Source organism: Phacochoerus africanus, chromosome 10 (genome assembly GCF_016906955.1).
Source record: "Phacochoerus africanus isolate WHEZ1 chromosome 10, ROS_Pafr_v1, whole genome shotgun sequence".
NCBI classification, from domain to species: domain Eukaryota; kingdom Metazoa; phylum Chordata; class Mammalia; order Artiodactyla; family Suidae; genus Phacochoerus; species Phacochoerus africanus.
Window position 1 is genome coordinate 71702071 of NC_062553.1, and position 24203 is coordinate 71726273.

The 24203-nt window shown below is 44.6% G+C and overlaps 1 protein-coding gene across 2 annotated transcripts in view; it reads right to left on the reverse strand.

The window, feature by feature from the left end:
* Window positions 1-1066: 1066 nt before the first annotated feature.
* The window catches only part of SCARB2 (scavenger receptor class B member 2), a 72414-nt gene continuing 49277 nt past the window's right edge, over window positions 1067-24203 (reverse strand). The window contains exons 7-12 of one of the 2 annotated variants that reach the window (XM_047798222.1): window positions 18157-18326; window positions 13293-13411; window positions 11562-11635; window positions 9838-9889; window positions 5693-5851; window positions 1067-4153 (exon numbers count right to left, since the gene is read on the reverse strand). In XM_047798222.1, coding sequence (XP_047654178.1) covers window positions 4115-4153; window positions 5693-5851; window positions 9838-9889; window positions 11562-11635; window positions 13293-13411; window positions 18157-18326 — 613 coding nt within the window. In that variant the 3' untranslated portion in view covers window positions 1067-4114. Of the gene's footprint in view, window positions 4160-5692; window positions 5852-9837; window positions 9890-11561; window positions 11636-13292; window positions 13412-18156; window positions 18327-24203 lie in introns of both variants that reach the window. The other variant, XM_047798221.1, reaches the window with a different exon arrangement.

Consider the following 24203-nt stretch of genomic DNA (forward strand, 5'->3'; position numbering starts at 1 on the left):
AACCCCATGGTTCCTAGTCGAATTCGTTAACCACTGAACCAGGATGGGAACTCCACGATTTCTTAATTATTGTTCATGGATCTATGTTTTAATATCTGGCAGAACATTTCATCCCTTATTAGTATTCTTTGAAATATATTTTGTGGTTTTTGAGTACTCTTTGATTTGAATTAATTAGGCTTGGTATGTTAGAGTTCCAGATGTCTCTGTATGCCTCTGAGTAAGCAGAAAGAGGCAGCAGGAGCTTCCCCTACAACATAAACCAGCTAAAAGCAGATTCGGGATCCCTAGGAAGCACATATGATCAGTAAGGATCAAGTGTCCTTAACACATAAGGTCATTTATGTTATTTAACAACACTGAGCTAAATATTTTATGCTTGATCTGAATTTGCTCTATTTCAGAAGTAAGATACAAGATTATTGGGATGGGAAAGTTTTTAAAGACAATCTAGATTTTGGAGCTGCTAACTTTAGTCCAAATGTTTGCAGAAACAAAAGTCTAGTGTTTCTCCAACAGCTCTCTGATCCTGCCGAGCCCTCTGGGTGGACAGCTCTGCATCTGAGTTTGCATTTACCTGGAAGCACACCTGAATAGGATGCTAATGCAGGTAGAGTATTTGGTTGGAAGCAGTAGTGAGGGGGTGGGGAGGGTAAGACAGGGGATAAAGAAAGGACAATAGGAAGCAGGTCCCACTGTGGGTAACCGAAGCTAAGGAGCCCAGCAGAGTAAGCTGAGAACGATTCCTCTGAGGACAAGGACCCCTTATCAGGCGACTCCTGTCCCTTTCGGCTAAGCATCAATACCTTGGAGACCGCCCCCGTGCTCCTGAGGGACTCCCAGGGCTCTGGAGAAAGCACAGAGGCCGAAAAGCAGAGTGTGGGACCTGCTGGAAGTGGGGCTTGTCAGGCTGCCTATAACTGTCCCCCACAGCTGAGCTGAAATCAGAGGTGGCCAAGGGGTGTGACCCAGGCCTGTGTCCATCAAGAGGGTGAAGGGCGCCTTTCAAATGAAATGCCACAAACAATTGAACATCTGAGGACATAACATACAACATCCAGTGCAGTTTCATAGAAAGTTTTTTTTTATTAGTGAAATCTTTCATTGCATTATGGGTAGAAATAAACATGTCAAGACTCACATGAAAGGAACCAGCAGTGTGAACTACATGAAGAACATTCTGGTCAGTATGCTCTTTAACAGCCACAAGCAATGAACCTCCATGTCAAGGACGAAAAGCGCCTTTGGCAGAACTCTCATCTCAAGCAATTCAAATAAAAAAATTAGCCTCCCTTAAAACTCCAAAAAAGGTTAGTCATGGTGAACTTTCCAGAACATGAGGAAATAAAATCTAATGGGAAAAACCTGGAGCTAAAAATGGCAAAGCCCATTTCCCATTCTGGGTTCAACTCCTAATGTGCTTTTTTTTTTCTTTTTTCCTTTTTTTCTTTTTGGTCGCACCTGCAGCATGCACAAGTTTCCAGGCCAGCGATCAAACCAGAGCCACAGCAGTGACTCAGGCTGACACAGTGACAACGCTGAGTCCTTAACTGCTAGGCCATCAGGGAACTCCCCAATTTTCCCTGAGAGAAGTGAGGTACCCTCTCTCTGGTTTCTCCCTAAACTGAGTATCAGAGTTTGTGATTGGGACCATCACAAACACTTTGAGGGCCTTAAAGAATAACGGCTCTAAGAACAAGAGCATGAGGGACAATTGGTTATTTTCAACCTAAAACCAAAGAGGTACACTGGTTGTTCTTAACCAGGGTATAATCTTGACTGCAGTGCAGGGGGTTGCCACGGGCTTTTCAGAAAGAAAATAGCAAATGTGATTCTAAGCCACATAACTATGAAGAATCACATGAAAATACTATGGTTTTGTCTCCCACATTAACTGTTATATTATCACACATAGTAGTATTTAAAAATTTCCTCTTCACAGCTGATTATTTCCCGGTGATGAAATGAGCCAGTGACTGTGCACTGACTTAGCAGTTTTATTAGTGTCAGTAAGTGGATGCATGAAAGAATAAGAGGTGCCACTTTTCTAGTTAAATACTGATAGAATTTAAAAATCTAGATATTTGGCATTATTAAGGACAAAGTATTTCCAACTTGCAATGTTTTCACTTCCTTTCACATTTTGGTGATTTGGGGCATCTCTAGGTTCTATCTTAAATTATAGAGAAATTGAGACTTTAATGGATTGCCCCTTAAAAAGGGAAACCTATTACATATTTCTTCAGTGTGGAGAGTGGAAAAATTGGGGCAAGGAAACTAAAATGATTTCTTTCCTCTGTACAAGGATCAGAAGATATGTTTGTGAAATCTGTGGTTTTTTTTTTTTTTTTTCCTTTCATTTGCTTATCCAGCAATCCAGTTTTAAACAAAAAATCCTGTAGATGGGAGTTCCCGTAGTGGGGCAGTGGTAATGAACTTGACTTGTATCCATGAGGACATGGGTTAGAGCCCTGGCCTCGATCAATAGGTTAAGGATCCAGTGTTGCCCTGAGCTGTGGCACAGGCTGCAAGCACAGCTTGGATCTGGTGGCTATGGTGTAGGCTGGCAGGTGCAGCTCCGATTCAACCCCTAGCCTGGGAACTTCCAGATGCTGCACCTGTGGCCCTAAAAAAGGGGGAAAAAAAAAAAGACAAAACAAAATTCTGTAGAATGCTTCAGTTGTTAAGAAATTCTCTGTGTACTTTGCCAGACAAATGTACAGCCTTCTCAATCAAAAATGAATACTGAACATTAAGAATCCAAGAAAATGCCCTTAAATATGCTTGAATTCTGTGACAGCAGATGGTTCCCAATCCTCTGACTCAGGTCACACTGAAAGCCAAGAGGTCTTCCGAAGAGAGGTGGCCCGGCTTACAGTCCTATGGGACCTTTCTTAAAGGCACTTCCTGTGCAATATTTTAAAACACCATCACCCTGTCAGCAAAATGATTGTCACAGGAAGTATAAGCACACTTTTCTCTAGTGAGTTACCATGAGCCACAACACATCAGAAGAAACCGAATCTGAGGAAAGAATAACGTATAAAAACAATTTCAGAGTTACCAAGAAGACGGTCCCAGCAGAAATGTCTCTTTAGCGTAGTCAGATGTCCTGAAATTTAAGTGAACTTTTAGGTTGTGGATAAATGAATTTCTGATATTCATACATAATTTTACAAAGAGTCACTCAATACCCTTGTAACTCATACAGTCATATTCGGCGAAGGGTGATGGGGGGAGTCAGTTACCAATTACATTCTCCTAGATGCCTTTCCACATCAAGATCATTTTGACTGAAAAAATAACAAACTATGCACAGAGATCAGAACTACATATCTATTCTACATAAGAGATCTGTACGGTCTTCACCAACACCGTTTATGCATTCTTTCAACTCACAGAAGTACATGTCACAAATCCTCAGGTGCTTGTCCCTGTCAGTTCATAAGCACCGCCCCACTGCCTAATTCACCCCACCCAACCCCGTCCCCACTTGATTCCTACCCTGTATGAAAGGCATCAGAACACTAAGTTATTTTTCTGGAGGGATTATGAACGGAGGATGAGCAAGAAATGCAATACAACTTTTCAAAAGAGGACATTAGATGCATTTGAATGACACTGAATGAGGCTTATCCTTTTACCCTGGGTCTCCAAGTCTTACTTACTTCTGTTTTCAGATGAAATGAGTAGAGGAATACAACATAAAAGAGTATTTATGTGTTTAAGCACAAGGTTTGGTGAATGAAGCATACTGACTAAGGTGACACCAAGCAGCATTAACGAGGGATGCAGAGACATTATAACCACGACAGTGGTCACACAATCCTGGAGCTACCAGCACCCAACAACAAAAAGTACTATACAAGAGTTTATTAAATACTTGCTACACACATGAAAAACAGAATCTGTCAGGGACCACTGGCTTGAAGAAAGCCTGATGGCCACGCAGGCCAGTCTGTTCTTGAACCTCTGCTGGAAGGCGCTCATCCCATCGATGGGCATCTCCTCCCTCCTCTCACCCCAGGCAACAAGTTGAGGACGAAGACAGTTGCCCCATGTCGTAGTCCAGGTCACGACAGCTCGCACACTTCCTTCCCCAAGCGCCGCCACATTAGGTTCGTATGAGGGGTGCTCGTTCGTCTGCAGTTCCCTGAGACTCAGGAGACAGGGGACAGTGAGGTTAGGGAGTCATGTCACCAACTTCTCCCCATATGAAAAGTGGGGAGAGGGGAGGAGAAAGGTGGAAGGAAGAGGTTTTTTTGTTTGTTTGTTTGTTTGTTTTGTCTTTTTGCCTTTTCTGGGGCCACTCCCGCGGCATATGGAGGCTCCCAGGCTAGGGGTCCAATCAGAGCTGTAGCCGTCGGTCTACACCAGAGCCACAGCAATGCGGGATCCAAGCCGAGTCTGCAACCTACACCACAGCTCACGACAACGCCGGATCCTTAACCCACGGAGCAAGGCCAGGGATGGAACCCGCAACCTCCTGGTTCCTAGTCGGATTCGTTAACCACTGAACCATGATGGGAACTCTAAGGCACAGATCTTTTGATCTTCTCACTGATGGGAAGAATACCATCCCACTCGCCTCCTCTTCTCGTGGCTGCTTCCCCTTGCTCTTTCTTTCCCACTCAGCCCTGACCCTCTCCAGGAAGCCTGCTCTGACACCCCCACCCCCACTGGGACCATAACCCTCATCACACCCTACTGAGGTTGCCTCCTTCCTGGTTGGGCACCCGCCAGAGAACAATGGCTCAGAGGCTGGTGCATGCTCAGTAACCAGCTGCCTGCTGAATATGCGAAGGTGGGTAATCACAGGGGCAGTCATGACATTTACCTTTCATCTGTGCCTGTGAAAATCTCAGGGACCCTCTGATGCCAGATGGGCGGTAAGATCCATAGAGAGAAATGGCAAAATGCTTGCCTCATACTTGATTCATGCTACCGTGATGGGCACGGCTAATATGATTTAGATGGTCTCAGTCTATCTCATTTCCTACTTCAGACACGAATGGAGGCAGAGGGGGTGGGGGAAGCTTTGGCTTCAAAAAGGGAAGCTGGTGAGAATTTAAGAAAGGCTCACTGAAGTTATTTAGACCCCTGGGCTGGCCTGCAGGTCACTTAGGAAGGCTGTCATGCTCTGTAATTACGGAGCTGTTTTATCGTATAAGGAATGTTTATTGAGCTCTTACTAAACGCCTGCCCTGGACCAAGCGCTTTATGCTTATCATTGAATCCTCACAAAAAGACTCCTAAGGGAGGCTCTATTATCATCCCATTTGACAGATGAAGACACTGAGGCACAGTCTCTAGGGTCACACAGCTATTAAGTGGCAGAACTGGGGTTGGGACCTGGGCAGTCTGACACCCAAGGCCAGGTGCTTCACTGTTCAATCTTCTTCTTTCAGGATATTTTCCAAGAAATAACACGTGTTCCCAGGGACTCTGTCCCCATCCAAAGAGCCAAAATACTGGACAGTACCATGCTATCACCACCTCCACTTTCAGCTTGGACACACGTCCCTTCCCTCTCATTGGGCCCAGCAGTAATATAACCATGAAATCATCGTGCCCAACATAAACCCTCAGCATCCATCCTAATGGGCCCACTGACAGCCCTTGAGTGCAGGACCGCTGACGTCCTCAGCGAATGCTACCCAGTGAGGGAGACATTCCTCCAGCCCCTGCTCACCTCATCCATGGAGCCCTGTCCTCTGCACACGAGCCAGGTGAAGATCAGACCGAAGAACACGCCGAGCGCCAGGATAATGTAGGGGATGTTGGTGATGACCATAGTGGTGTTGACCACAGACTTCAGGCGACTTGCAGTCTCTTTATCAATGAGAACGCTCTGGGGGTAAGAAAACAGCATTCCCTTGATTACTGAGTACCCAGAGAGTAACATTTCTTGCTATATCGTTCTTCCACGTCATTCAACACCATTTGGGTAAGTCCTCCTGTTAGCGAACCAGAGATTCTGAAAATACATTTATAAGTTACAGCAACCACAAGGGGTATTCATGCATTACTGTCTTCCCTTTTCTTCCAAAGATACACGTTGACTCTCAAAATTGGTGGGAAAAGGGGGAAAAAAAGTACTCAGAAATACTGAGAGAGGAGTTCCCTGGTGGCACTGTGGGTTAAGGATCTGGCAGAGTCACTGCAGTGGCTTGGGTTGCTGCTGTGGTGCAGGCAGGTTCCATCTCTGGCCTGGGAACATCCATGTGCTGAGGGCAAGGCCAAAAAGAAAAAGAAATATTGAGATAGTATCAGCTTTTTTAAATATATCAGACAATTCCAACTCATCCCTTGAAACCCAGCTGAGCAAAATTTCCTTCCAGAAGTTTTCTTTGGCCACGGTAGGCCTGGTTCAAGGTCCCTTTTCTGTGCTTCCATCACTGTCTCCCCATTTTGCATTGTAGCTGTCTCTTTACCTCTTTGTCTCCTTCTGATTGAGAGGGTCCTGAAGGTAAGACTTTAATTTTAGTCAACTAAACACTGGGTATAGCATCCCCTACACAGTAGGTGCTCAATTAATGTCAGGTGATAAGCTGAATCAGTGAATGAAATATTCCAACAATGGCATGTGGAAAGCATCATTTATCTCTTGGTTGGATCCACACTAATCAGGACCAGAGGTCTCGACAGGAAGTGTTTGAGGAAGTCTTGAGGCTAACCAGAATTCTAGAGGGTGCTGATAGCTAAGGAAATATTCTTTTTTCGGGGGGGGGGGGCACATCTGTGGCGTGTAGAAATTCCTGGGCCAGGGATTGAACCCATGCCACAGCAGCAACCTGAACCACTGCCGTGACAATGCCGGATCCTGAACTCCCTGCACTACAAGGGAACTTCTAAGGAAATATTCTAGAATAACACTTTCTGTGTGAAGAGCAAAGGTATTATCACCTTAAATGGTCCTGGGTGAGGTCTCTGAAGAGCTTAATTCCATCTAAATTATAAGCACCTACTGGGACTCTGGGCTTAATTTAGGCTCAATTTGCCTTGGACGGAGGCAGAGGATGTGGTTCTAGGGCTGGTTCTTCCACTAACAGGTGAAGGCCCATGAGGCTCAGAGTCTCCTCTGGCAAATGGGGGTGAGAGAGCAGTCTTCAAGGCCCCGTCCAAGTCTCATGTTTTATTTTTCTAGAGAGAGAAAAGTCAGGTTCTTTCTGGGGAGGAGCAAAAGCTCGAGGTTTCACTCCATGGTTCCCTGGCCTCGATCTAGTCTTTAACAAAAAGTCAAAGCAAAAGTTCAAGTGAAAGGGGAGTTCCTGTCATGGCGCAGTGGTTAACAAATGAGACTAGGAATGATGAGGCTGCAGGTTCAATCCCTGGCCTTGCTCCATGAGTTAAGGATCCGGCGTTGCCATCGTGAGCTGTGGTGTAGGTTGCAGACTCGGCTCGGATCCCGCGTTGCTGTGGCTGTTGTGTAGGCTGGCTGCTATAGCTCTGAATTGACCCCTAGCCTGGGAACCTCCATATGCCAAGGGAGCGGCCCTGGAAAAGGCAGAAAGACAAAAAAAAAAAAAAAAAAAAGTTCAAATGAAAGGGACTTCAAATGCACCACAACAACAAACATAAGCTGGCACAACAGGGCCCTTCCACACTGTCAAAGAGCCCTACTTCTGTGACCCTCGCCATATACCATTAGAGTGATAACCCAGGCGCAATTGCATTAGGTCCTGTAAGTGGTAAGTATTACCTGAATTTTTCCTACGAAACAATAAAAGCCTTGTCTTAGAACTCTAATCCCAAACGCTTCAAAAGTCTATCAATGTGGCTATCTATTCAACGCTAGATGAAAAAAGAAGGATACAAAACCGTATCTACCCTATGGTCTCAACTATGTAATATCAAAACCAGAAAAATACTAGGGCAATATAAGCAGGTGACAACTGTACTTTTCTTTAAGGGACGGGCTTGCTTATCAAGTGCTTCACTTTTTAATAGCATTTTTAATTTCCCAAGAGTTCTATAAAGAGTACATGTTGAGTTCCTGCTGTGGCACAGCAGGTTAAGGATCCGGCACTGTCTCTGAGCAGCATGGGTTCACTCCCTGGCCCAGGGCAGTGGGTTAAGGATCCCAACTTGCTGCACCTGTGCATAGGTCACAGCTCTGGCTCAGATTCAATCCCTGGCCCAGGAACTTCCTTATGCTGTGGGTGCAGCCGAAAAAGAAACAAACAAAACAGCTCATGTTACTTTACAAAATGTAAAACATCGAATTATTTTTTACAAAGTTGTTATTGGAAAAAAATTTACAACACATTGTTCAGGAAAATAAAGCAAGTTAAAAACAATATATCTGGCTCAGGTTTTGTGAGAAGTCATCTTCATTTCCCTTTCTTTGCTGATCTCTGTGGCTAAATTTTCTACAAAGAACAAAATTTTTTAGGCAAGAAAGAAAAGCAACAAAACCAACTAAAAAAAAAAAATGCTACTGTTAACAACAGAAGCCAGCCAACTGAGAATTATGGAGGGGAAAAATCCTGCAATTTCCCCCTCAAAACTGGGTGAGAGACAGAAGGGAAATTGAGGAAATGCAACTACAGTAAATGCAACCTATAGCTGAGAAAAGAATTCACCACAGCTGTTTTCCATAGCGGTGTTTTCTGAACTCTCAGAATATGCTTTATTTTTAAAACTTCGATTTATGCCTACCAATTAGGGATAACATTTCTGTGGATACACTGTGAAAGAAATATTTCTTCAGAGAAACTCCTTTTGTTTGAACTAGGACAGGATCTGTGTCCTTTAATTCATGACATATGTTTTTCTACCTGAAAGTAGAAAAAATTCTATGCTATGATGAAGGGTAAGGCAACCACGTATCACTGCAGGTAATGGACAGGTATCTTTTTTTATTTTTATTTTTTTTAGTTGCGCCCAGAGTTACAGCATGTGGAAGTTTTTGGGCCAGGGATTGAGTCTGAGCCATAGCAGCGACCCAGGCCACTGCTGTGACAATGATTCTTAACCCAATGTGCCACAAGGGAACTCCCAATATCACATTTTATCTAATCATTTTTTCAACCACCTTACACTCTTTTTTACTCACCCTTTCTCCTCAACTAATGATCACCAAATGGGAAACTGATTACTTTTTTTTAAGAGCTGCACCTGTGGCACATGGACATTCCCTGGCTAGGGGTTGTATCAGAGCTGCAGCTGCCAGCCTACACCACAGCCACGGACACCACTGGATCTGAGCCACATCTGTTTCCCCCACTGCACCTTGCAGCAATGCCTGATTCTTAACCCACTGAGCAAGGCCAGGGGTCGAACCTGCATCCCAGCACTCCCAAGCGCTGCTGATCCTGTTGCGCTGCAGAGGAAATGCCTCTTTCTGTCATTTTCAAGTCCTAGACACAAGCAGCCTTGTGTAAACATATACACAGAAACTTTCTGAGGGCAAATAGTTCTAAAAAGCCACTTTTGCCCCTTTCTCACATCTTTTTTTTTTTTTTTTGTCTTTTTGCCTTTTCTAGAGCTCCTCCCACGGCATATGGAGGTTCCCAGGCTAGGGGTCGAATTGGAGCTGCAGCCGCCGGCCTACACCACAGCCACAGCAACTCGGGATCCGAGCTGCGTCTGCAACCTACACCACAGCTCACGGCAACGCCAGATTCGTAACCCACTGAGCAAGTCCAGGGACCGAACCTGCAGCCTCATGGTTCCTAGTCAGATTTGTTAACCACTGTGCCACAACGGGAACTCCCCTTTCTCACATCTTAAATTACACACAGCTCTAAGTGCAGGCACCATAATGGCACCATAATGGAAGTTTCCCAAGCTTCCACAGGTAAAACATACCTGTGGCTCCCTCCCAGGACTCACCTCATTGAGATACATCACTGGGAAAACCAGGGTTCTAATGTTTCCTGTTTCACTACAAAGACAAAACAGAGATTATTTTTACAGACATCCTCATTTTGAGGCATCCTGGTCTAGCGAGACAGTGACAATTCTAGCACATTTCTTTCATGAAACCAGAGTGCATCCAGACTTCTTAGCTTTCTTTACAAACATGTATCAATCAGCAGTTAGATTACAAACTGTCCAGCTAGCAATTCAAGGGATTGCACCTTTATATAAAGTGTTTTTACCAAACCACAAGATGCTAAGAGCAACTTCACCAAAAATGATTGCTATACTCCCAAGGGTTATCAGAGGAGAGGCTGCAGCAGAATGATGCTATCATTCCTCGGAATGTTTGGAATCAGGCTACTGAGTACTGTCTTCACAAGAGCTGGGAGCACTCACTGAGCAGTTCCTATGCACCAGCTCTGCCCTGGGTGTTTTAGGAACATTCTCTCATTTAATTCTCACGTAGACCCTTGTGGTAGGTATTGCTGCCCCAGGTTTAAGGCAAGGAAACGACAGCTCAAGGGAATCTGCCAAGACCAGTGAGGAAGTGATGGCACCAGGATTGCAATTCCATTTTGATCCTAAGCTCTAGATCAAAACGACTAAATTATACTCCCTTAGAAATACACACATGGGTAACGAAATGCATTCTTACAAACCACATTTGTTTCCTAGAAAGATCCATAAGACATGGACTTAAATCTGCCAAATTTAATGGGGGGGGGGAGGGACCCAACCAAGTTTGATCTGCAGATAAGCAGACAGACTAGATAAATATAGACATATCATAGATATGTATTACAGTTTTGCATCCTGTTTTTTCATTTGACATTAAGTCATAAGCATTTTGTCAACTTCCACTGATAAGTCTGAGCAGGAGATTATACTTAGGAATCCTAATAAACTAGTGGGTTTTTGTTTGCTTTTTGTTTTTGTCCTTTAGGGCCACACCCATGGCATATGGAGGTTGCCAGGCTAGGGGTCCAATCGGAGCTGTAGCTGCCGACCTACACCACAGCCACAGCAACATGGGATTGGAGCCGTGTCTGTGACCTACACCACAGCTCATGGCAACGCTGGATCCTTAACCCACTGAGTGAGGCCAGGGATCGAACCTGCATCCTCATGGATGCTAGTCAGATTCATTTCCGCTGAGCCATGATGGGAACTAATGCACTAATCAACTAGTAGTTTTTAGATATGGAGTGTGGAAACACTGAACTCAAGAGACTATTTAACCATCCACGGGAGAGCTGGTGACTGGCCCTGGGTGGGAGCAGCGGAAAGGAAGGCAGGGAGGCAGCCAGAGTTATGGGAGGAAATCCTCAGCAGAGTGGGTAAGAGCAGACTCCCTAGCTGTGTGAGTTCTAGCAGGTTGTTAAACCTCTCTGTGCCACAGTTTCCGCATCTGTAAAATGCGGGTGATGTAGGATTATTGGGAGGAATAAATGAGTTAATGTACATGAAGTACTTAGAACAATAACTGATCCATGGAAAGCACTCTATACATGTTTGATGAAATGAAATAAGTAAATTCCAAGACTAAGGCAGCCCAGGAAAATGCTGATCATGCTTCATCCTTGAAGCGTAGAGGTGAACAGACTTAGAAGTGAGCTGTACGCCACCCAACGTCAACCCCCCCCCGCAAAAGCCAAGGTAGCAAAAATACCCCCTGCCTCTGTAGAAAAACTTACATAAAGTCATCTAATTTTCTGACATAAACATTGATTTGGAACCTCTTGGCTGCTCTTAGGATAATTCCAGTCAACTGTAAATCAGAGAAGTAGAAAGAAAACATTAGATTTATTAAAACCACAAGCGCATTTTTTTTTTTTTTTCAGTAGAGCACTGTTTCTATGTGGTTCTGGTAACAAAGGGTGGCCACTGACACGTGTGCCAGGCGGAATGGGATAAGGGGGAAACAGCACCCCAGGACACAGGGAGAACGGGGACTGTGCCAGGTGCCTGTAGACCAGTGCGTCTCACATTTTATTCCACATGCAAATTCCCAGGGACCTTGTTAAAATGCAAGTTCTGACTGGGTAGGTCTGGGCTGGGCCCACTTCAAATAGCAAAGCCTGGGGACCCGGGCAGGAGGGAAATCCAGCAGATACCCTGCCTGGGTAGCCAGGCAGATGGCCAGAATGTGATCAGGAAGATGTGGTCACAGTCAGAGGATGGTGGCCACGTGGAACAAGGCCCATCCAACAGAGCCCAGAGGACAGATGCAGCATCGTCCCCATGGCAACTCCACCTCTGTACCAAGGTGTGGGGCGGCACCTGGCCCTGGCACCAGCAACTTCAAATAGCTGGCTGCTGGAAAGGAACTGACTGACAGATAAGAAAGAGAGGGAGCAAACCACACCTGATCTCACTCACAAAAAGATCAGAGCCCTGATTCCTCAAATACAAATACAATGAGGGCAGCTATGGGGAAAATGCCCCCAAATTGTTGTGCTCGAAGAGTTTGCTTTTCTGTGCTTGTTCCATGCACGTGTTCAAAATCCCAGGAATGAAGACACCTCACCTTTAACTCAGTCCCTACAGTGAGAGGCTTTCACATTGTCAAACGATATATCCCATTAATACAATTTTTAGTTTTTCTCCTTTGTTTATATGGGATTGGAGCACATGTGTATCTGGTGCTTTTTAAATGAACAATGTCATTTAACAACTCTCAGAAGCACCTGTATAAAGAGGTGTGCCAAGAGTGACTGAAGCTAATGGATATGTTTAAATTTCCCTGGCATGGAGTTCCCGTCGTGGCTCAGTGGTTAACAAATCCAATTAGGAACCATGAGGTTTTGGGTTCGATCCCTGGCCTTGCTCAGTGGGTTAAGGATCAAGTGTTGCCATGAGCTGTGGTGTAGGTTGCAGACGCGGCTCGGATCCCAAGTTGCTGTGGCTGTGGCATAGGTCGGCGGCTACAGCTCCAATTCCACCCCTAGCCTGGGAACCTCCATATGCCGTGGGAGCTGCCCTAGAAAAGGCAAAAAGCCAAAAAAAAAAAAATAATAATAATAATAATAAAGTAAATTTCCCTGGCAGTGAGTAAGCGGAAGAATGTTTTCTGATCTGTGGTCCAGGGGCAGAAACATACATATGTTCAGGGCCAATCTTCTGGCCACGGGAAGACTGACCGGGTTACCTGGGTCTGATTCCAGCTGTTTCCAATGATGGAACTTTCACTTTTTCCATTAAAGCAAGTTTGCTGATATTTCTGTGTATTAGCTCCAGCGAACTCAGTCTCCTAACTGCAGGGTGATGAGACTGCGTCCCATTGCACTGAGCTGAGTTCCTTCCACTTAACGTGTGTATGAAAGGAAGCCAGGATATTTCTCAAGCATGCTCAGGGCTACTCTGGGGAACACTGGGCAGACAGAATAAAATGGATGCTTTTTTCTCAGGAAGATGTGTGTACTCACCGGATTAATGTCCACAAAGGTCTCATGATATTCCTTATTTGGATGCATGCCGTCTATGGCAGAAACAAACTTCTCATCTGCTTGGTAGAAGTGTGGGAAAGACATAATAATAGGTGCACCTGCGTTTTAAAGAAAACAGAATGAATGATGCAGTTCTTTAAAGTCTAAAATGAATATCAAGTTCTTGATCACAAGCGTAGTTCCTCAGTAGGGGCTGGGAAAGTTGTACATCAGAAAACTTGGGTGGGGGGAAGGGTCAGGCTAAAAGGTCTATTTTACACTTCCTAGCTTGGGATTTATAGTTCATTTTCTTTTGTCTTTTTGCTATTTCTTGGGCCGCTCCAGCAGCATATGGAGGTTCCCAGGCTAGGGGTCCAATTGGAGCTGTAGCCACCGGCCTACACCAGAGCCACAGCAACTCGGGATCCGAGCCGCGTCTGCAATCTACACCACAGCTCACGGCAACGCCGGATCGTTAACCCACTGAGCAAGGGCAGGGACCGAACCCGCAACCTCATGGTTCCTAGTCGGATTCGTTAACCACTGTGCCACGACAGGAACTCCTATAGTTCATTTTCTGACATCTCATTTACCCACACATTATTTTATACCACCGTATATACTGAAGTCCTGGCTAAATATTTATTCTTCAACAAATATTTACTGAACCTATAAAATGTAAATGCTTTACATACATTATGATTATTATTATTTGTGGCTGAGCCACATGAGCAAGTTCCCAGGTCAGAGGTCAAACCCGTACCACAGCAGCAACCCAAGGCATAGCAGTGACAACACCAGGTCCTTAACCTGCTGAGCCACCAGGGAACTCCTTGATACACATTATTTTAATTAACATTCCCAGCAGCCTTAGGAAGTTAGAACTATTACCTTCATTTTGCATTTGAGGAAAGTAAGCTTCAGAGAGAGTTATAAAACTTCCCCAGGACACTGAGCTATCAGGCAATGGAAGCTGAATTCTGATCAAATGAGGGGCACTTGTTGCAACTATAATTCTCTACCAGTAAATGGACTTTTACCTCCCTTTCCTGCCTTTCTGTTTTTGTTTTCCCCAAGATGGGCTGTGCTCTTCTGCACAGGTTGATGTTGAATGTCTTAAGACTTTGCCTGGTTCTGCCACCTGCAAACCCCTGACTAGATCAAGGTCTGCCCACAGGAAGATACTGGGTTTTTTTTTGTTGTTTTTTTTTTAAAGAAAATTCCTATTCATTTTAAGAAACAAAGAGAGAAGCAAGTTATGGAAACCTATTCTAGATTTTGCTCATGAAAAGGACAGAGACCCCGAAATGCTGCTTGGAAAATATATTTTTGAAGAAATTCGTTTATTGGCAAGTAATTTAAATCTGCTCACATTTCCACCAGTCCAGGGTTCAAACACCTCATCTGTCACACACATAGTTTTGCTCTCTATTTCTAAATAGTTTCACAAAGACATAATTTCCTTCTTTGTGACCTAGTGTGACTGTTATAATGTATTTTTAAAGATCTGTTGAGGACTTAATAAGGGCCAGACACTGACCTTCACGCAACCTTCCAAGGAAGTTATAATTACTCCCATTTCAAAACTGCTATCTGGAGTTCCCAGCCTGGCTCAGCAGAAACGAATCTGACTAGTATCCACGAGGACACAGGTTTGATCCCTGGCCTCCCTTTGATCCCTGGCCTCCCTCCATGGGTGTAGGTCGAAGACGTGCCTCGGATCTGGAGCGGCTGTGGCTGTGGCGTAGGCTGGCAGCTATAGCTCGGATTCGACTCCTAGGCTGGGAACCTCCATATGCCACGAGTGTGGCCCTAAATAAATAAATAAAATTTGAAAACACCCTGCTGTCTGGACCCCTTCTTCAATTTGCTAACAAACAGGGTAGGATTTATTTTATTTTTTAATTAATTTATTTGTCTTTTTGCCTTTTCTAGGGCCGCTCCCTCGGCATATGGAGGTTCCCAGGCTAGGGGTCCACTTGGAGCTGCAGCTGCTGACCTGCACCACAGCTCACGGCAATGCTGGATCCTTAACCCACTGAGCGAGGCCAAGGTTCGAACCCGAAACCCATGGTTCCTAGTCGAATTTGTTAACCACTAAGCCAGGACGGGAACTCCCAGAATAGGATTTAAACCCGGATGCACCTGACTCCAGAACCTACTAACCAATGGTTTTGTGGGTAATTCAAAACACTTGAGGATAGTCCTGGAGGGTAGACATTTCAGTCCACATCTGAGAATACAGAAGAGGGAAGAAGGAAAGGATTGTAGCAAGAGGCTTGCCTGTTGCAAAACAGAATCCTCCTGTTGATCCTGATGTCAACTTCTTGAGGAAGCAGAATGTTAATCAAACAAGAAAGGAGTTCCCCCCTGTGGTGCAATGGGATCAGTGTTGTTTCTGGAGCACTGGGATGCAGGTTCGATCCTTGGCCTGGCATAGTGAGTTAAGAATCTGGGATTGCAGCAGCTGTGGCTTAGGTCACAAGTGCGGCTTGGATCGGATCCTTGGCTTGGAAACCCCACATGCTGTGGGGCAGTCAAAAAAGCAAATAAAGAAAGAAACCAAGAAAAATGTCTACATTTGTGACTTGAGCCACAGGCACATGGGCTGAGCAGGCAAACACCGTTTCAGGACCACTCCCCAGTGAGGCAGCAGGTTTAGGAGAAGCAGGAACTCACTCCCATTTGCCTCTGGCCTGATCTCCAGGTCAGGGCTGTGCGTTCCCTGGCACAATGGTTCCCCATCAAGTAGGCGAATGAAAATCTTCATGAGAATCACCTGAAGCTCATTACAAACAAGCTTCTGGGGGCCCTGGTATGTAGACCCTGGGACAGATGTTTTTAATGCGCCTCCAGATGGTTCTGACGCAAGGCCAGGCTTGTGAGCCATGACCTCATCAGGGGAGGAAAGGGAGGCTGATTCCAAAAGATTTTCCAAGCAAGTGGATGGGGTGGGGGACAAAAGGTAGCTCATTACTCAGGAGAAAAAGACAACTTTAATCAGGAGAAAAGGGTTACCAAGTTTCTCAAGATAAACTTTAAAGAACTGTAGCCTAGGAAAAATCACAGTAGGAATGTGAGAAGGCCTTAAGTTCCAACATGAATGTGCCCAGAGATAAGGATTTTAGAAAAATCCGGTTCCTTCTCTGAGCCTTGGTTCCCACAATTGTAAAAAGCGGCCACTGGCTGGGTCCCTATACTGTGAATAATTATGCAACATGTGATGGCAAAAACTAGTCCTCAGGATGAAGAAAATGCTTTTGTCAGCTGTCCCCCGGATCATCCTGCCTCATTCACAGAAAGAAGAGGGGAGACATTAAGAAACACTGGGAAATTGGAATTCCCATCATGGCTCAGTGGTTAACGAATCCGACTAGGAACCATGAGGTTGCAGGTTCAATCCCTGGCCTTGCTCAGTGGGTTGGGGATCTGGCGTTGCCGTGAGCTGTGGTGTAGGTTGCAGACGCGGCTCGGATCCCACGTTGCTGTGGCTCTGGTGTGGGCCGGGGGCTGCAGCTCTGATTGGACCCCTAACCTGGGAACCTCTATATGCCTCAGGAGCGGCCCAAGAAATGGCAAAAAAAGAAACACTGGGAAATTTGTGGTCAGGGTTTAAACACACTCTGCTCTGAAATCATGGAGACTCATCACCAACATATGTACTTTTCAATGACCACGTTCTCCACTTTCTCTTTAGCCTTGTTTTGAATGTGAAATCAGTTGACACCTTACATGTATTAACTATACGTAAGTATGTAAGGCACTTAACACAGTGACTTACCAATAAGTAAGTACTAGCAAACATGAGCTATAATTTTTATTGACTCCTAAACTACTGCCCAGAAAAAACACAACATGGCTTTCTAGCAATAAAAAGCATTACAGAAAAGCCAAGGCATTTTTTTTTCTTACCACGCTATTGCCATGTTATAAAAACATTATTCTATCTTTCTCTCTTAATCCCAGGCTAGGGATCAGATCCAAGCCTCAGTCATGACCTAAGCCACAGCTGTGGCAATGCCAGCTCTTAACCCACTGTGGCGGCTGGGGATTGAACCTGCATCCCAGAGCTCCCAAGATGCTGCTGATCCCATTGCGCCACAGCGGGAACACTCCTATTCTCTTTTTTAGTTGACCTATAATTGATTTACAATGTTCATTTCTGGTATACAACATGTGTTGGTTATTTATGTTCTTTTTCAGATTCCTTGCCATTATAGTTTATTATAAGATACTGAATATAGTTCCCTGAGCTATACAGTAGGACCTTGTTGTTTTATCTATTTTATATACAGTAGTGTGTATCTGCTAATCCAAACTCCTAATTTATCCCTCACCCCTTCCCCTTTGGTTTGTGTTTGAATCTGTGAGTCTTTCTAACAAAACATTCTTCTTCTTTTTTTTTTTGCCACACTCATAGCGTGTGGAAGTTCCCAGGCCAGGGATGCAACCTGCACCAGAGCAGTGACTCAAGCCGCTGCAGTGACAATGCCAGATCTTTAACTCACTGAGCCACATGGGAACTCCTAAAAGGAGTCTTGAAAGGTCAGAATCACTCTTCCTATTGGGCTGACAATATTCTTTGTTGAAGAGCAGGAATCCTGCACCCAGGACCTCCTGAGTTCCCTCATGTCGCCAATCTGAGTTTTTAATATTCTTTTTTTTTTTTTTTTAATGCATATGGAAGTTCCCGGGCCAGGGACTGAATCCAAGCCACAGCTGTGACCTATGCTGCAGCAATACTTGATCCCTTCAATCCACTACACTGGACTGGGAATTGAACCTGTGCCTCTACTGCCACCTGAGCCACTGCAATTGGAGCCTTAACCCACTGTACCACAGCAGAAACTCCCTGAGTTCTTACCATTCTTGCACACGCTGACATTCAGGACTCCTGAGCCCAGGCAGTTTCCTTTAGGTATACAGAAGCCAGCGTTGTCTGAGGTGTTGGCTAATATTTCTGCAGGCACCTTATACCGCAAGGCAGGGAGCCCCTGTACACGCTCGAAGTCACTGAAAGTTATATACACTGACCTGTTAGGAAGTAAAAATAAAATAGTCAATGTGGGCTCCTGTTAGCATGATCTGCCTAAATCAGTAAGTCAGCTAACCTTTCTCTGGTATAACATGCCTAAAAGCTTAAAGGATAAGGTGAAAATCAACAGGCAAAAGAAAGCTTGAAAGGAGCTCCATCCAGTCAATGTACAATAAATAGGGGATGCACTGTGATGAAGTATGTTTCAGAGGCAGCAACGATGCTAACATCCCAACGAGGCCAAAAAAGAAAATCAAGAAGGTGATGGTTAGAATGGAGACTCACACTGAAGAAAATAACAGTCACCTAGACCAGCATGGACACATGCCAATGTGGACCAAGCAGCCACAAAGCAAAGGAAGCCAGGGTGGGGCAGACGCAAAGCAAAATCAGAAGAGGTGGTGAAGGCCTGGGGGCCTGGAAAATGCTGCATGGCACAGATTTTCCATTAGAACTTATACTTGGAACCCATGTCCCCCCAATAAATATAGTTTCCATATTTGCGCCAGTCATGTATTTCTAAGGAGTCCAACACCACTCTGCCTTCAGTGGTTACAGAGTTTCAAATAGTGGTAATACTGGCATATTACCCAGGCTAATATCTGCAAAGCCCCCAAGGACTGTCAAAGCACTTTCACATCCATTGCCTTAATAATGGATGTCCTCCAGCCCTGCATCCGGAGGCACCTGAAGTTGAGCGGAATTGCTTTGGGGGCCTCACATTTTCATCTTTGAACCAGAGGCAGGACGTGTCTCTGTCTGGGTTGCGACTAACCTGGGAGTTGCCTTCCACCACACAGCCCACCCCTACAGCATTTTGTTTTGTTTTTCCTTCACGTTTTAATGAACATTTTTGGCAAAAAGAGAAATAGGGAAAATAGTATATTAAATGCCTTTTATAGCAAATGCCACTCAAATAAATAAAATGTATATTTATGGATACAATTGAAGCTCTCTGATTCTAGCCCTTCTCTGTGTCTAGAGGTAACCACTATTCTGAATTTGGGGCTTATCATTCCTATCACTCCCATGCAGGCCTTTAGACTTTTACCTACGTGCATATTCATAAACATGTGGCACTATTTGTTATTTTTAAATGTTATATGAACAGTACACTATGTTCTCTATCACTTGCTTCTTCCTTCAACATTTTTAACATGTATTACATTAACATACATGGCTCTGAAGAAAAAAAAAAAAAGGAGTTCCCGTCATGGCTCAGCGGAAATGAATCTGACTAGTAACCATGAGGACACAGGTTCAATCCCTGGCCTCGCTCAGTGGGTTAAGGATCCGGCATTGCTGTGAGCTGTGATGTAGGCCAGTGGCTACAGCTCTGATTCTACCCCTAGCCTGGGAGCCTCCATGAGCACTGGGTGTGGCCCTAAAAAGACACCCCCCCCCAAAAAAAAAACCAACCATACAAAGCTTTGGTTCGTATGTTTTATTTTTATGGCCACACCCACAGGATATGGAAGTTGCCTGGGCCAGGGATTGAGTCCCAGCTGCAGCTGTGGCAACACTGGATCCTTTAACTCACTGAGGTGGGCCAGGGATCAAACCCAAGCCACTGCAGTTGGATTCTTATCCACTGTACCACAGGAGGAACTCCCTTATTATTATTTTTTTATTCTATCATATGAACATGCCACTATTTATTTACAGTCTCCTTTTCATAGGTACTTAGATTGCTTCAGATGGAAGAAATTTTCACATGTTGAGGATATGGGGAGGTTATTCTGGCTTATGTATGATTTAACTTAAACTTTATGCAAACTAGAATAGCCTGTCTTATGGCCTGTCAAACATGCATCATAGATCTGTTTTTAATATTGAAGAATGCATTTGAAAATTAAAATGGAGTAACTGTGGTGTAGGCATCCATGATGGAGCCAGGTGGCTATTGGGGATGTGATCTCAGACACATTCCTGCATCACTGAGAACCTGAATTTTTCTGAACTGCATCAAACTCAAAGACACCGCCAGCCATTCTCAAAACAGTATCTGCTAACAGTAACCAGCTGCACCATTATGGCCTCAAGGTCTCCCCTTGTAACTAGGCAACAATTTCACATCCCAACCAATCCTTGCTTAACAATCACTGTTACTTCTTAACAGCTCCAACTATAACTCTTTGTGATTTTTTTTCAACTCTTTTTTTTTCCTTTTTTTTTTCTTTTTTGGGCCCCACCAGAGGCATATGGAAGTTCTCAGGCTAGGGATCAAATCAGAGCTGTAGCCGCTGGCCTACACCACAGCCACAGCAATGCCAGATCCTTAATCCACTAAGCAAGGCCAGGGACATGTTTCTACAATATTTTCTCATGGATACTAGTCGGATTCAATTCAACAGGAACTCTTTTTTTGCTTTGTTTTGTTTTTTGTTTTTATTTTATTTTTTTGTTATTATTTCTTTTTAATAGATATTTCCACAATACAATTTTTTTCTACTGTGCAGCATGGTGACCCAAATACACATACATGTACATATTCTATTTTTGCACATTATCATGCTCCATCATAAGTGACTATACATAGCTCCCAGTGCTACACTGCAGGATCTCACTGCTACTCCATTCCAAAGGCAATAGTTTGTATCTATTTACCCCAAGCTCCCCAACTACCTCACTCCCTTCCCCTCCCCCTTGGCAACCACAAGTCTATTCTCCAAGTCCATGTTTTTCTCTGCTGTGGAAAGGTTCATTTGTGCCTTATATTAGATTCCAGATATAAGTGATATCATATGGTATTTGTTTTTCTCCTTCTGACTTACTTCACTCAGTATGAGAGTCTCTAGTTCCATCCATGCTGCTGCAAAAGCATTATTTCGTTCTTTTTTATGGCTGAGTAGTATTCCACAGTGTATATATACCACATCTTCCTAATCCAATCATCTGTTGATGGATATTTGGGTTGTTTCCATGCCTTGGCTATTGTGAATAGTGCTGCAATGAACATGCGGGTGCATGTGTCTTTTTAAGGAAAGTTTTGTCCAGATATAAGCCCAAGAGTGGGACTGCTGGGTCGTATGGTAGTTCTATGTATAGATTTCTAAGGTATCTCCATACTGATCTCCATAGTGGTTGTACCAGCTTACATTCCCACCAATAGTGCAGGAGGGTTCCCTTTTCTCCATACCTCCTCCAGCGTTTGTTATTTGTGGACTTATTAATGATGGCCATTCTGACTGGTGTGAGGTGGTATCTCATGGTAGTTTTGATTTGCATTTCTCTAATAATCAGTGATGTTGAGCATTTTTTCATGTGCTTATTGGCCGTCTGTACATCTCCCTTGGAAAGGGAACTCTTTCAACTGTAATTCTTTTTTTTTTTTTCTTTTCCTTTTTCTTTTTAGAGCTGTACCCACAGCATATGGAGGTTTCCAGGCTAGGGACTGAATCGGAGCTGTAGCCACTACCTATGCCACAGCCATAGAAACACCAGATCCGAGCCGTGTCTGTGACCTACACCACAGCTCATGGCAACGCCAGATCCTTAACTTACTGAGCGAGGCCAGGGATCAAACCTGTGTCCTCATGGATGCTAGTCAGATTCATTAACCACTGAGCCACGATGGGAATTCCTGTAATTCTTGATAAATAATTTCTGTAACTCACTACAATCTTGTGAGTTTTTTTTTTTTTCCTTTATATGCCTCCCCCATTTTGTAGTCTGCCAAATACAATTCCTTGAATCAGCATCTCTTGGGCTATAGCCCTCAGTTTGGCTCACATAAAATTCTTTTCTTTTCCTATTAGAGATGACTAGTTCCATCAGCACTCCCAACTTTTCATAACTATAACCAACGTTGCAATGAACACCTGTTGCATAGGTCTCCTTCACATGTGTACAAGAGTTCTTCAGGCCGGGGAATCCACATGGGAGAGAAGGGTGGCATCATGAAGTCTGCACGTTGTTAGCTTTACTAAGCTTCACCACATGGCTCTTCATGCTGGTACCAGATTGTCTCGAGACATGTTTCTACAATATTTTCTTAGCTTCTATGCTGAAAACTCCATCTTGTCCTGCTTTACTTTACCCCATCTTCCCACTTGAAAAACAGTCACAGTGCTGGTGAATGACTTAAGCTTAAGAATAAAGACCTAAAGGCATAAGTTATTCACAGGGTCAGCTGAATGAGGGCATAATGCGTTGGTCTAGGCACGTGGGACCTGTGCAGATTGGCACGCTGTTCGCACAGCATGATATGTCCTCTTAAGAATAAAAGAAAGAGGAGCCTCATGGCCCCAAGGGGTTTATGAGGGGTCCTTAGCAGGATATGCATTAGCAAGGAGAACCGAGGTGCAAACCTAGGCACACTGGGTTACTGAAGGCACGCAGTCTGCAGAAGCACAGTGGTGATTCTCTAGATGCTATGCATAGATAGCTGATGCCAAGCTTCCTCAAATGCTAATGATTGTTAAATGCCTAAAGGTCAGAATAAAAGCTTAATCAGCAACCGACTATGTAACTTTTAAAATAACTTAAAAAAAAAAACCCTATATCCAGCACCTACAACCCCCTGCTCACTTGACATAATCCTTAAAAGCACAATAAAAGCAGTGTGGTTTCTTGAGGCGGTGCTCTTGGTCCCTGAAACCTTGAGTCCCCTGGTTCCCACCTTTACTTAAGATAAATGTCTCTGTGTCTTGTTTCACGTTAGCTTTTTTCCTTAAGTTTCACGGCACCCATTCTTCAGCCCCATCCTGCTGAGCTGGTCTGGGCACCAGATAAGAATGAGTTTCCTCGGATCACATCTTTAACAAGCCCCCTACTGTCCTCCTTCTTCCCTGTCCCACTCACTGCACTCTGCAACATTTTCTCTTCCTTCAGTGCTTCCACAAATATCAACTGGATAGAGCAGCTGGCTGGAGGGTGACTGAGCTATTCCTATGAGGGCTGCAAAGGGTCTGCATGCGGCAGAGAGCGAAGCTGGGGAGGGGAGTGAAAGAAGAGCTATTCCAGAGGAGGAGGAGGATGGATAGACTTGGTGGCTGCTCCAGTGCAAGGGAGGAGAGAGATTTATAGTGATTCCGACACGGCTTCCTGGTGAGGTGCTCAACTGTGTGAGAGGAAAGCTCAGAAGAAGACATTCTTTTTTTTTTTTTTTAATTTATTTTTTGTGCTCCTCTTTTCTGTATTAGATTTCTGAGCGGAGCCACAGTTGCAACCTGAGCCACAGCTGTGGTGGAGCCAACCCACGGCGTTGGGCCAGGGATCGAACCTGCTTCCCAGCACTCCCAAGATGCCGCTGATCCCGTTGCACCCCAGTGGGAACTCCAAGAAGAACAGCTATTCTTGAGGATATTGACTCTACAGCATCAAAGGCAGCTAGGTTACCTCTGACCGAGACGTCTCGTTAAAAAGCCTTGCAGGAGTGAGTGGGAGAGGAATGGAGGCTGTGGGATCAGCCACTCAGGTGAGCAGTTTGAGGGTGTAGGGCGGGAGCAGCAGGGACAAGGAGACAGGAACCAGGGCCAGGGGCAGGATGCCTTCCTCCTGAAGACAGGACCTAATCATGCCCGTCTAGAGAGAAGGAGCAGCAGGAAAAGGGGAGAGACGGCGGGGCAGGTGTGAGCAGCTATGACCAATGGGAAGGTCGGAGCTCAGCAAAGACCTGTGACTGCTGAAATAGGGACAACAGAATGATTTCTTCATCTTCTATCAGTGACTGCCTGTTGACTGGAACATGACTAGGGCAAATTTCATACCCAACAGAGCATACCATAATAACAAAGTGTTAGCATTTAATATTATTGACTGTGGGACAGTCCCTGGGCTAAGTATTTTATTAAAGAAACTTATTCGTCCTCAAAACTCCCAAGGTAGATAACTATTCCTACCCTTCTTTCGCAAATGAAGCAAGTGAGGCACAG